This window comes from Lepeophtheirus salmonis, chromosome 8 (assembly GCF_016086655.4).
Source record: "Lepeophtheirus salmonis chromosome 8, UVic_Lsal_1.4, whole genome shotgun sequence".
Classification (NCBI taxonomy): domain Eukaryota; kingdom Metazoa; phylum Arthropoda; class Copepoda; order Siphonostomatoida; family Caligidae; genus Lepeophtheirus; species Lepeophtheirus salmonis.
Genome location: NC_052138.2, coordinates 6,620,255 through 6,634,825, shown reverse-complemented (window position 1 = coordinate 6,634,825; position 14,571 = coordinate 6,620,255). Strand labels below are relative to the sequence as shown.

The following is a 14,571-nucleotide window of genomic DNA, read 5'->3' as shown; positions in this document are numbered from 1 at the left end:
AAATTTTTCCAATTTTTTTTGGGTTTTTTTTAGAGCAGCCAGGGATTTTAAAAATTTTTCTTCAAAAAAATTATTTTTTTTGAGAAAAGCCATCTGCTTTTGAAGCTTACTTCCAAAATATTTAATTTTTTTCAAAAAATTAAATATTTGTAATTTAATTTTTTAATTACAATGTTTGGATTTTTTCAAAAAAATTCCAAAACCAAGCCCCCCTCAAATGTAATCATGTGGACGCCCCTGATAGTAAAATTCTATTTTTTAACTATTATTTAAAATATTAAAGAATCAGCATTGGTAATTTTTAATAGAATTCCATCGGCATCAGGATTTTTTTTTTGCAATCGTCGCATCACTACAAATATTTGTTCAACAGGTAACTCAAATATGTCCCGAGTCATTTTGTCTAGTAGTCCTTGGTAAGGACATGGACTACTAGACAAAAATAGAGGTGATGGAATAGAGACAATCGTTGATTTAAAATTCAATTAATTTATAGTTATCCTTTCATTGATTTCCTTTTTAGTGTTTAACTTTTATGACATCACAAATAATTATGAGTAAAAGTACTTTAGTCAACAGCTTAATCAACTCTGTCACCAGGTCTTCTCTATAGAAGTACTTGGTTAGGGCGAAGAATGCTCCTAACATGGACCGCCCATCTCTTTTTTAAATAATTTAAGGCTGATTTCGTTTTATATGAATAGAGGGGATTGAATCAAAATAAATGGAGTCTCTCATAGGCCACTACAACCTATCCAGCTCCTTTGGTTCTTGTTTTAGATTCTATAATAAAAATATACATTTTTTATTCAAAAAAAATTGTTGTTTAAAATTATTTGCTAAAAAATATAAATAAAAATTCCAAAAAATTAAATTTTTCAAATTTTTTTACAAAAAACTTAATTTTCTCTGAATATCTGAGTATTTTGTAAATTTTTCTCCAATTTTTTTTTTTTGTAACCGGCTGTACAATTTTGAAAATTTTTTCCAAAAAAAGCTGTCGATATTGAAATTATTTTCCAAAAAATTGGATATTTGAAATTATTTTCCAAAAAATTGGATATTTGAAAATATTTTCCAAAAAATTGGATATTTGAAATCCAATAAGTTAATTTTTTGTGAACAGCTTTAGATTTTTGTAATTTTTGTCTAAAAAAATTGATATTGGCAATTTTTTCCCAAAAAATTTTGATATTGAAGATTTTGTTTCTTAAAATTTAATTTATTGTGAATAACTATCGATTTTTTAATCTTCTATCCAAAAAATTAACTTTTTGTGTATAGCTGTGAATTTTTGAAATTTTTTTCAAAAAATTAAACATTTGAAATTTTTTTCCAAAAATTTTATTTTTCAAATTTTAATTTTCGTATTTTTCGTAAAAAAATTTCAAAAACAAGCCCCTTCCAAAATATAATCCTGCGGAAGCCCCTACGATTCTACAGTATAAATTTAAAAAAAGCCTGAAATCACATGAATGGTCCATGTATAAGGTATTCCTTTCTTAGGGCTAAGGAGAATATTGTCATAACATTATGTAGATTCGAGTTTTATATAGATTAAAAAAATGCTATTATCATAAAATAATTGAAATGAGAAAAGAACATGCATAACAATAATTAATTAGTTATAATTATATTGAAGGGGAATTAATAAATCTGAAGACAGTAACTACAGGGTCACCAAACCTTTTTTTCCTTTTTTTTCCTAGGGAGGATTGAAAGAATAATCTTTTGGTTTTGCAATTTAGGTATATTGAGGGTATATATTGTATAGTTTCGCACTATCAATTTGCAATTCGGCAATAATCGTAATGAATTAGGGAGGGTGAAGGGGGTTACGAATTTTGGGAACAAGATGCACTTTTAAAGTCCGATTGCTAACAACAATTATATACAGTAGGTTTGAATTTGTACTAGTCATTTTGATGAGTGATGATAATCAAATAATTTATTTATTTCCATCTAATAAGTAGATATGTGAAAAAGAGCCCTTCCCGGCAAGCGTTGATTACTTCAATAATATATTATTTGGGAAGCTGTTTTAAATAATATGATATAATTTGTTAAGGCTGTTGTCATCATTTCTTAAATCTCGTAGAGGACACGCTTGGGTATTTCAAATGAGTTCATTCTTAACTAATGCCTAAATCATATCCGTAGCAATAAAAAAGGCAGAAAAATACACATTATATACGATGACTGATTAAAAATAAATCCTTTGCTTTCTATTGATGATGTTGGTACACATGTCCAGTCTTTTGGTGTGCCCTACGATTTTTTTAAATATTGCTCATATTAGTCAGATAGAGTTGCTCTGATTAAGTATAAATAAACATTACAGTATTACATTTGCTTCATCTGACCTAGGAATCTTTTTTGAAGTCCATATCCTTAAAGTATATTTCCTTCTCTAGGAACGACCGGGGCGTAAACGTACACACATAGAGTTCAAGATAATAATTTATCCCGTGTGCGTTGTCCATTGAGCTACGTTGTTCTTTTTGTCCAATTTAGCATTTTAATAAGAATATATGTTATAGAGAGTTCAAAAGTTTTTAAATTTTTTTACCCTAAATTGATTTTTCCTTTCATTTTTTTTTTTCAATAATGAAAATTTATCTGTCAAAAATACTAACTAACAATGCAAAATGACTGATATTATCAATGTCTGTTGTGGGCTTGCGTACCAACATGGTAAAAATATAAATTTTAGAATCGAATGAAAATTGAATTTGTAATGAGAAAATAAAGATTTCTTTTGAATCAGAGTATATAGAGTATAAGGTTTTACTTCATTTTCATAGCGATATGTCATAATGGATAAAATTTCAGGTAGTTTGGGATGAATCAGCAAAGTAATAACAGTTTTTTCATTTCCATCCATGTTTAAGACAGACAACTTAATTGTAAGTGATTATTAATTAATTAAGTTATTTTAATTCAATCCATTACTTTTCTTATATTGGATAAAAAAATAAGAAGAGAAAATTGGCATGCTTTTTTCGCTCACCGGGAATGTCTCCATTTCCCATTTCAATCAATAAGTTAATGTATTAATTTTATTATCTAAATTAGAGTAAGTGTCGGCAGGCATTAGTTTGGTGACCCCTGATCTACATAGAGTATGCAAATTTGAATAATACCAGCCTATTTCGCTCTTTTAAGCTCTGCTGTTATGTTTTTTTAGCGTGTCTGCTCATTTGAGTAAGGTTCATTTCAGCGAGCGTCATCTTAGTGACATTCTTATGAGCGAAGATTTATTAGTTTAAGCGATATTTACATTTAATAAAATTACAAGATGAATTAAACGTCATTACTCACCCAAGTAGTGATTAAAACCAAATGGGATATGCTTAGGGGAAGCAACTGAGGCTCTTGTCAGAGTTTGTAGTAACTTTGTAAGTTGCAATGAAGGGAATAGTTTAAGAAACCCATTGAATGTGATAGCCTTCAATTGGTTTCCGTTGAGTAGGATCTTGTTGTGAATAACTTAAGGCTTTGATTTATGGGTCATTTTGACTAATAACGACGTATATTATATGAAAATATCGCGGAAAAGAAACTCGCTCAAATAAATTTTTGAACAAATGAAAGTTACTAGGATGACACTCGCGGAAAAAAAGCTTACTCAAATGAACCCACGCATCCTTTTAGGCATTTTTGTGTAACGGGAATGTATAAATGTATTTTTTAATGTCAACCATAGGCACTTTCAATATATCGTATAGATCAAAATATAAAGAAAAAAAAACAAAAATCATGACTTTACATGAGAACACATTTCTCCTTCATTTTCTGAACTCCTCCCTTTGACTCCGTTTCTTCTATGGGTTGTAGTGATAGTTGACGGCTTGTTTCAAGCTTTAGCAGCTCTTCAAATAATTCCGTAACGTTTGTGTCATTTTTTGCAGAGGTTTCTATATATTTACATTTCCACATTTGCTGAAATTATAAAAGAGTTCATGAATAGGATGTAAATATATTAAATTCAGTTAAAAATTAAATAAAGTAAAGGAACTGTTCGTCCCAAAAATGTTGAAATCCCATCTGAATGCTCTCCCATAGAACAAAATAACAAATAACCTCATGAAAAATTCAATAACATCAGTTATTGACGTCACCACAGATGTATCTGGAGCACAGGCTTGAAAATTGAGTGTAAAAGGAGAGCCCTTCTTTCTTTCTGTTCTCTTTTGATCACATGAACGGAAAAAACGATTTACCGAAAAAAAACAACAACTATGTATCATACAATCTTTAGTCCAAAAATAAATTTAAAAAAAGGGACAAAACCATCTAGTAGTTAGCCAAATAAGTATGTCATAGCATATTTCAGAGTATAAAATCCTACATTGTATTTTATTTGATGCTATATTACAAAACTGCTTTATAATATTTTATCATATCCTTAGCCAGTGATGAAACTCCAGTGTAGAATGGGCATGTTACAAATAAAGAAACCGAAAATCAACATGGTACCCCTGATCATTTGAAGAATGTTTTGGAGGAGATAAATAATAATGTTCATGACGTTTCATTAGCTCAGCTGTAACAAGGGAGGAAGGAGAAAAGGATACAAACAATCATCTTAGCAAGAATTACTCCAATGTCCATCCCCAATTATATTCTGAGTCCAAGAAGCACTTACAATTATAACTCTTCAACAAATCCTCAGGGCCACACTCCGTCTTTTTATTAACTTACACGAATGTTCAAACAGGTTTTGAATATAATTGAATCTATTTAGGAAAATAAATAATAATGACAGCTGCTAAGGAAAATAAAATTATTTCTTTAGATTACTAATTCCAAAAAAAAAACTGTCCAGCTAGAAAATTCACCAGATCTTCATCACAGATGATGGGCAAACTTTCTTTATATAAATAATAAGATGGCCAATATATAGAATGATGAAATAAAAATATGCAAGTATTTTGCATCTTGTATGAACAAAAGAAACACAAAAATGGAAGAACGTAACTATTTCGTCAGTCATCATATGTATTTATGCGACGGGGGATTAACAGGAAATTGTATTCCAGTACTTTTGGAAAAGGAGCATAAGTATAGTTAAGGTTGATAATTTTGGCAAGAATACAAAAGCGTGCGAGGAGAAGGGGAAAAATACTTATGTCATCATTGATTAAATAATATACATCTTCTTCTATCAAGAACGTCATCATTCCCACCTTTATTATTCAATATTAATATAATATTAGATGCAATTCTATTCTTGCACCTGCAAAATACTATTCGCGTTGAAGATGGCGAATATAATGCGGGGAAATGCTGCTGAAGATATGTTACTCAAATTCCTCTTTAAAATGCCACTATCAGCAAGAGAATAAACGACATGAGCAATAAGATCTTGGCTCAAGTGGTTGCAGATCAATAGTTGAAATAATTCAAGCCCTGTAAAATTCAACCTCCAACTCGATGAGATCCCTGTCATTTTAATCTAAGGCAGCTTGTCGTATTTGTGCGCTATATGAAAGATAACGGGATACAAAAAGATTTTCTATTTTGTAAGCCTCTTACAACAATAACCAAGAGAGTTGTTGTGAAGAAACTCATGGATGACTTCTTCAGAGGCAACAATCGTTCAGGGTTTCTGCAGTTGGTTCGGACGGATCTCCAGCCATGCTGGGATCACACTCTGGTTTTGAAGCGCTGGGGAAATCCGATGTACCACACATTATTATTACGCAATGTGTACTGCAAAGGCATTCGTTGGCAACAAAAACCTTGCCTCCTCTATAAGTAGCGCAAGTATTATAAGTTGTTGTTGAATGTGTGAACTACGTGCGAAATAGTGCTATGAAGCACCGTCTCTTCAAAGAGCTGTGTAAGGAAATGTACCTCGGAATTCAAGGTACTTCTGTAGAGCTGAAGCAAGTAATTGCCATGCACTTAGAAGATCTTACAAAGTCTCTCGAGGGATATTTCCCCACCACAGAGTCATATCCAGCATGGGTGAGACATCCTTTCACGTTTAGTGTTGCGATAGCAGACGTGAATGATGAATATCTCGATGAAATCATTGAACTTCAGCAGAGCCAGCTTCAACGGCAATTCTTCAGAACAAGAGCACTGTCAACTTTTTGGTACCCTACCCTCTTATTGCAAAGAAACCTCTGGATATACTCATAACGTTTGTAACAACTCATCTTTTTTGAGAAATCCTTTTCGAGGATGGTGGACATAAAAACAAAGAAAATGAACATACATTGTTGCGAAAACGAAATGAGAGTGGCACTTGCCAAGGTGAAGCCATGCATTTCTGAACTTGTGTCTGAAAGGGAAGAGCAAAAGACACATTAATTTGCAACTAATATTCAAATATTTAATTTTTTCGTAAAATTCTTGTTTTGTTGGTCTTGTTCATTAAAAATAGTGATTCATTTTGTGCACTCATAAAATATATACCTATGTTCTGAAGAAGTCATATATTATTATTCCAATCATGAAGGGGTTCAGTACCTCCAATAAGGTTAAGAATCACTGCTATAGAGACAATTTTCTTTAATAATATAGATATGATTGTTTTTAAAGTTTTCAGCAATAGTGCTTTATGAACCTCCAAAACCTCCAAAGAGTAGCCATTCATTTTTCAATATTCAAATCTTTTATCCTCATAAATTGTCGATTCTTCGAATGTAAAAGAAAAAAAAATGTAAATAGATATTTAAAATGTGAATTTAGTTTATCTTATTAATTGTATTATTTTGGATAATGAATCTCCCAAAAAACAATTTCAATTTTAAAATAAAAATATAAAAGCTAATTTCCAATTCTTGATGATAGGTAGTACAAAAATTGCATTGGAATCCGTGTGCCATAGAGCCAAATATATAAACATGACTTATTTTTATTCATGTTGGATTACAGATGAAAAAGTATATGACCAGGCATCAATACAAAAACAAGCAAGGATGGTTTTTCACACAAATGAATCTGTATTCAAGTATCAATATTAGCTTTCATTCTTGCATCATTTATATTTTATGGAATATAGTTATTTGTGGTTAATTTAAGAGTCAAATGGAATTAATTGGCTATATATTAAAGTCAAACAGAAAGAGGGGAGGGTGTACTTGAGTGACATTTAGAGTTGAGTTAGGCAGGAGCGAGACATAAGGAACTACTAAATTAAGACCCTTGTTAATATCAGTGCCTTGATATATGATTTCAGGGGGAGAAAATGACATATGGCTACAAAGACGAGAGCCATCTACATTAAAATTAGCATTAAGAGAGAGCTATAGTCATATTAAAATACTAAACAAAAAAGAAAGAAGCACGATTAAGAAAAATGAAATGGAGACAGGCTGGATTTTATATATATCAACAAAGAAATCTTCCTTATCAAAAAAAAAAAAAAAAAAAATCATAGGTAGAGTTGACAAGTTTGTATTGAAAAAATAATCTTTAAGAATTAGAAAAGAAAAAACGGTTGTTGCATGTACACTTTTTTTTTTTTTGTACATTCTTTAATTGGTTATCTAACACAAAAATATAGTGTGTTCTTTGATGTCAGCTGTCGATTTTTCTGCTCCTTTATAATTTAAATCATTATTATTTTATGTAAATATAGCTATAAGCCTCAGACAAAATGTACTTTTGAATGCGGCCCTCGTGCTAAAAAGTTTGACCTTCCCGGATTTATATTATAATTAACATTCCCAATGGGTATTTCAACTTATTCATAGATGGACATGAAGCTTAAAAATAACTTGATCATTTCTCATATTTTTAAGATTTTCATAGTTTCCTTTTTTGTGGACTAGGGGCCTTTTATGTCCTCTAAATGGGGCAAACAGTTTTAATATGCCAAGTTGATTATGTGGTTAACATCATATACACTTTTTAAAAATGCAAACAGGTTCGAGTACTTCTGTTCGTTTTGAATATGAATAATTTTAATATTTTAATCAATTTACCTGTAGAGCTTCTCCAGTTTTTTGACTAACTTCCCGTTTGCCCGCTTCTTCATCACTTTTATTACCCACAAGCATGATCGGAAACCCATCCAAATCACCTTTTACCTATTATAATAATAGATAAGTAGTCATGCAATCATATGTATAGACAATCAAAGGCGTAGGAAACCCCAAGTTTGAGGAAACTATTAGTGTTTGGGTTCGGTATGAAAAGCTAGTCTAAAACCGTTAACAACTTATTCTGTCTTTTAAATAATTTCGATATGGAGCCAGGAGCTTCCGCAAGGGAAGGGCTTGAGGGTCTCTACTTTTTGCTTTTTACTAGAATTTTCCTTGTCCAGGATGAAAAAAATTTACGCAAAAAGTAGAAGTTTTTTCATTAAATACGATTAAATTACGCTCTAGAGCCTGAGATCACAGTTTGAACTAAAATATCCGTCCAAATCAGTCTACAAAAAATTGCTTAAAACAGTATCTTAACACTAAAAACTATCAACATTCATTATATATTGGGCCAATGTTAGACTAAAAATGTATAATGTTATAAAAAAACGTCCTAAGTACTATCCTTTCTTTTTGAAAAAATCATCAAGAAAAATCCTTTTAAGAAAATGTGTTTGTTTTTTTAAATGATAGTCACAAATATTAGATGGATTGTTGGTTGTTGTTTTTTTCGTTACACCCAGGTGAGTCTCTACATGAATAAAAACAGTGTATTTTTATTTCATAATTACGTAACGGGCGCATCAAACCGCATAAAATTTGGCTAGTGATTACTTAAAGGCATTAATAATAACCTCATTAATTACAAATTCTAAATTTTTTTTGCAATAAATAATTAAAATAACAAAATTAATTTATTATTTGATCTTTTTTTTCTAATGAACCTAATTTTTAATTTGGTTAAGAATGAAAGAGTGATTATTATAAATCTAATGAACCCACTATTTAGATTCGAATACCCCCATGGGGGCAGTTGGTGGCCAAACTATCGTATATTGAAAAAGTCATCAATTTTTTTGTATGAAAAAAAACAAACAAAAAAACAGTTAATATTTCAAGCAACTTTTGTTTCTGGTAATATTTGAAATGTGGCCTTTTGGTTTTCATTCACTTAAGTGAACTGACTTTCAGCAAGTGTCATCTAGCGACATTAATTAAAGTGAGGATTTATTTGGGTGAGCTTCTTTTCAGCAAGGTTGCATTCAGCGACATTTTCATATAATAGACATTACATGATGAATGACGTGATTATTAGACATAACGGAACATGAATCAAAGGTTTGATTTCATAACATTCACAACGAGAATGATCGGTGAATGTGCATCGCTTTTGAAGATAATACTCCACAGAGACCCATGGATCAAAGTGTTTGAACGCCATCACACTCAATAAACTTTTTAAATTATTCCCTTCATTAAAACTTATGGCGTGGGTGCGAAATATGACAAGAGCCAGCTATACCACTCTTATTTGATTGAAACACCACCCTGGTGAGTACTGACACACAATGATGACGTCATTAATCTTTTAATGTTTACTATATAAAAATATCTCAGAAATTAACATCGCTGAAAAGTAGGATGCCCAAAATATTCGTTCATATGAATGTCGCTAATAATCACTGGCTGACAATAACTTTGCTCAAAAGCGTGGACAAGGCGCCTTTTATGTCCTATAAATGTGCCAAAAAGTTTTAATTTAAAGAGTTTATTATGTATTAAACTTCATATACACTTTTTGAAATCCGAACAGGTTCGAGTACTTATGCTCGTTTTGAATATAAGTGAATGTCTGAAAGGGACAAGAAAAATATAAAAAGTAAGGGGCCAGATTTAAATGCCCTTCCCCCCCCCAAAAAAAAAAAAAAAGAAGCCCCCTACGCCAATGTATATACAGGGGCGTCCGCAGGGGATAGCTCAACCCCCGCAAAATTAAGGAATTTTAGGGTCAAACAATTTAATTTTTGGATTTAAAAAATAAATCCAAAACCCAAGTACCCCCAAAAAAATTATATATATATATATCTCTTTTGCGGACACCCCCCTGACATAACCATAAAGTAAGTATCCTCACTTCATTAACTAATTCTAAAATAGTGCGTAGTTCTTCTAGGCTCTGACGCGAAGAAATTGAATAAACTAGTATGAAGGCATGTCCTTTGGAGATTGAAAGTCTTTGCATCGCGGGGAATTGGTGAGAACCAGTTGTGTCCGTTATTTGTAGAGTACATATCGACTTATTCGAGGAAATAACCTAATAAAAATATATCGAAATATCAATACACATTTTACTACAATATTTGAAATGACATTGAATTAGTTAGAGGTGGAGAGAACCATCATACTTCAAACAGGCCCAGTTTTAGCGAGAGCGGAGACTGGGGCAAAGATAATTAATTGTACGAAGCACTTCAATTATTTCTGGTAATGGGACAATTAAAAAAAAAAAAAAATCCCGATGCCGATTCTTGAATATTTTAAATAATAGTTAAAAAGTACCATATTGCTATAAGGGTGTCCATAGGATTATATTTTAGAAGGGGCTTGTTTTTTGGATTTTTTTTGAAAAACAATCCAAATATTAACTTTTTCCGGAAAATAATTCAACAATTAAATTTGTTGAAAAAAAAATTTCGATGAACAATTTGATATTTAATTTTTTTTTGAACAATCCACATAAATTCACAAAAAATTTCAAAAACCCCTCACAATTATCAAAAAATTAAATTTTTTATAATTTTTTTTTAAAATTCAGTAGCTGTTCACAAAAACTCGATTCAAGAAAAACACACAATTATCCGATTCATAATTACAATTAATTTTCCCATCACTAATTTTTTTTTTCTTTAAAAAAAATTAATTTTAAAATTAAATTTTTGGAAAAAAATTTCAAAATTCCATAGCTACTCTCACAAAAAATCAAATTTTTGGGAAAAAATTTCAAATACTAATATTTTTTCTTCTGTTGCACAATTTGCCCGAATGATCTTTTTTAAGAAAATTAATCTTTTAAAAAAATAATTTTACCTTTTTGCGTAAAATTTTATCATCCTGACCAAAAAAAATATAGTCAAAATTCCTTAATTGGGTGGGAGGCTGCAGCTCTCCACTCCTGCAGACAAGTTTTGGCATTGGCTTGGCTCCATAACTATATATTTTTTTTAAATATCCTTATTAAAATTGTCCAATCTACGTTTTTTACTAAAGTTTTACTGGACTTGGTTTTCGGTCAATCAAAAGTTCAAATGTAAAATTTTGTTTAGATCGGGCAAAAAAACAATTGGCTCTTCACCGATTTTACATATAAATTGTTCATGATCTCATATGTGTTTTCAAATTATGAACACGATATAATGACGCCATACAAAGTTTAAACAGAGATAGCTCGGAGTAATTTTCATTCCATCGTTCCTTTAGGAATATGGAACTCTGAATTCAAGCATCTCTAGAGATGCTTGAATTCCCTTTATCTTCCATTGGGTTTAACACTTGGCGAACACAGAAGTCCACTTAATCAGGTCATACTGAATTAAGAATGATCATAGGCCTTAGCTTTTCTTAAATTAAAAGCATATCTTAATTTCGAATTGTTATATATTTTTGTTTTATTGTTATAATTTCAAATTGAATATATGGATGGATAGATTCTGAACTACTCTGAATGTTATTTGTATAAAGTATTTGTTCTAGACTATTGTTTAGAAATATTTATAAAATATCTTAAGTTTTTCTTTAATATAATGTAAACATACATGACCTGGGGCGTACGCCCTCTCCAAATTAAGTAATTTTTGCTTTTTACTAGAAAATTTAATATTTGATTTTTTTTTTCAAAAAATTTAATATTTGATTTTTTTTTTCAAAAAATTTAATATTTGAAATTTAATTAAATTTTTTATTTTTTTTTCACAAAATTAATTTTCGGGGAATAGTTATGGATTTTTGATAATTTTCAAAAAAAAATTTATACTTAATTTTTTTTCAAAAAATTTTATATTTGAAATATATTTGTTTTGTGAACAACTATGGATTTTTGAGTTTTTTTCCCACTAAATTTAATTTTTCCTGAATAACTGTGGTTTTTTGAAATTTTTTTCCTAAAAATTTTATATTTAAATATATTTTAGGAAATTTTTTTCCACAAAAATTTCATTTTCTGTGAACAGCTTTGTAATTTTTTTAGAAAACATTTAGTATCTGAAATTTTTTCCCACAAAAATTTAATATTTTAATTTTTTTTCCAAAAAAATTTATATTTAAAATTTAACTTTTGAAATGTTTTATAAAAAAAATTATAATCACCACGACGGCCCAAATGACGGTTGATCGAGGAAAAAAGGAAATTCCACCTTTCATAATGTATGAAACCGAACAAAAAATTGGTCCATAGAGTGAGACCGAATAGAATCAGTCCATTAAGTGGGACCGAAAAATATCGGTCTATTGAGTGAGATTGAAAAATATTGGTCAACTGTCTAAAACAGTGGTCTAGACGGAAAAAGTGGTCTAATTTTGTCTTTAAACCCAAATGAAAAAAAATAATCGGTTCTGGACCGAGTCTCAACACTATTTTCCCTTCAAACTATTGTCCAAGTACAAAATAAATTATAGTCTTGGACTGTAAGATCAAAAGTCGAGTTTTGCAACAAGTGTTCAAAAACAGGACTCACGTCCCCACCTCTGTAATGAATTTATTGAAGTAATTAATTAATTATACCTTTCTGTAGGTATCCTCAATGGTTGGAATATAGGAATTTCGAAAGGTTCCATTGATAAAACGAAGAACTAAACTCGTTTTCCCAACTCCTCCTGCACCAAAAACTACTACACGATAATCGTTGCTTTGTTCAGGCATGGCTCCAATGAATTAATGACCGCCTAAATGAAAATATGTATGGCTATCACTTCATTTTGTAGGCATATTGGGTAGAAAGATAAAAAATGAGTCAGATATTATTAAAACAGAGGAATTTAGTGAAGAAAAAGAAAAACCTTATCAACATTTTAATATAAAGATATACTGCAATTTGTGAGTGGTTCATTATGGTATTACTAATAGCAATTAAAACGGTAATTATCATCTAATTAATATTTATATAAATATGTATCTATTAACCTTATGTATCCTTATGATCAATCTTCTCTTTTAATGATTAACTTTCCCGTCATTCCAATGTTATTTTGTAAAATTTCAAAATATCCTAAATAAGATTGAAAAAGATTCATTCACTGTGTTTCAGAGCATACGGAGAGCACTTGAATTGGTTTAACTAAATTTATTATGGAAGAGTTCACAATTATTATGACTAATGTTTATTATGCAGGATCCTAAGACACATCAATTCGTTAAAAAGTGAATTTTATGTGAGGTTCTCGTAGGCCTTTTTTGATAACTGCCAAGAATAATCAAAAGGAGAGTAGGCCATGCCTTTTTGGACGAGTAGGTTGGCTTAGTGGTGAGAGAAGGACAGACGGAGATGGTTGTGAAATAGAAAGCTTTACTTTCCTAGGGGGGAAGTACTGTGTAAGTACCAGGGTACTCACTCTAATAGTATGTTTTTATGAAGAATAGTATGTTTTAAAGAAAGGAGAATAAGATAAATTTCACAAAATAATTATACTTGTAGATAATCCAAACGCAATTAACGTACGTTTATATAGTCTAAAGTGAAAAAACAAACATATTCGAATGTGGTCATGACGGATTCTTTTCTTTTTTTTTTCAATTTTTTTAAATCAATCCCAATATTCAATGTTATTTGTTTAAGAAGGTTTTTCAAAGAAATATACATAAATAAATCAATGAATCCACAGGTATTATCCGTGAAGCATAAACATTGTCCGCCGCTATGTAAAAGGTAATAAAATCAAAAATCAACATGGTAACCTTGACAATTTGAAGAATTTTAGGGAGAAGAGCAGCTTCGCTGTCAAGACATTTAATTAAACCAGTTGCAAGCAGCCGTCAAAAGAAGGAAATAACCACAAATCTCTGTCCCAGGGACGTCTGCAGGGGGAGGGGGCTGAATGGGTGTTGCTGTCATTTTTGAAAAAGAAAAAAACTAAGCCCCTACCTCCCCCCCAAAAAGAAAAAAATACTACAGACCTCCCCGACTCCATATATAGTAAGGACATATACTATAAAGCTGTAGCCTCCCCCCTCCCAAAATAAATAAGGAATTTTTACTTTTTATTAGAATTAAAAAAACGTGATTCTTTGTATTTTTGGACTATAGCTTCGGAATGGGTTATTGTATAGCATTGACATGGTTATCAAATCAAAGCCAATAAACTGTACTTCAATTTGTATAAATATGTTATTAACCCTTTATTTGTGCCCATGGGTAAATTTACCCTAGATATTAAAAAATGCTTGTTTTTTACAAGGTTAATAGAAATACAAGGTTATACCCTAATGTGTGTACGACTTATGTTTGACTCCCACCACGCTTTTAATATTGACGTCATAGTAGATGCGTGGTTGCGTATTTTGTCAAATCTGTTTTTCTTGCCCAGCTGTCAATACCATACATTTAATTGAAAATTCTATTAATAGTGATGTCATAGACAATGAGGGGTTGCGTGTTTTTTTCAAAATCTGCCTATCTTGCCCAGCAGTCGGTACAAT

At 30.7% G+C, this 14,571-nt stretch overlaps 1 protein-coding gene across 4 annotated transcripts; it reads right to left on the bottom strand.

The window, feature by feature from the left end:
• Positions 1-516: 516 nt before the first annotated feature.
• On the bottom strand, positions 517-13,937 carry LOC121123338 (GTP-binding protein Di-Ras2). Of its 4 annotated transcripts, none has more exons than XM_040718456.2 (5): positions 13,060-13,937; positions 12,661-12,821; positions 10,018-10,197; positions 7,941-8,045; positions 517-3,942 (listed from the first exon to the last, which is right to left on the bottom strand). In XM_040718456.2, the coding sequence occupies exons 2-5, from the start codon at positions 12,796-12,798 to the stop codon at positions 3,766-3,768; spliced, it is 600 nt and encodes a 199-aa protein (XP_040574390.1). In that variant the 5' UTR covers positions 12,799-12,821; positions 13,060-13,937; the 3' UTR covers positions 517-3,765. The 4 variants fall into 4 exon arrangements, with proteins under 4 accessions (XP_040574390.1, XP_040574389.1, XP_071746548.1 ...); XM_040718455.2 differs by having other exon boundaries at positions 12,661-12,847; positions 13,060-13,341; XM_071890447.1 differs by lacking the exon at positions 7,941-8,045 and having other exon boundaries at positions 13,060-13,341.
• Between the last annotated feature and the right edge of the window lie 634 nt (positions 13,938-14,571).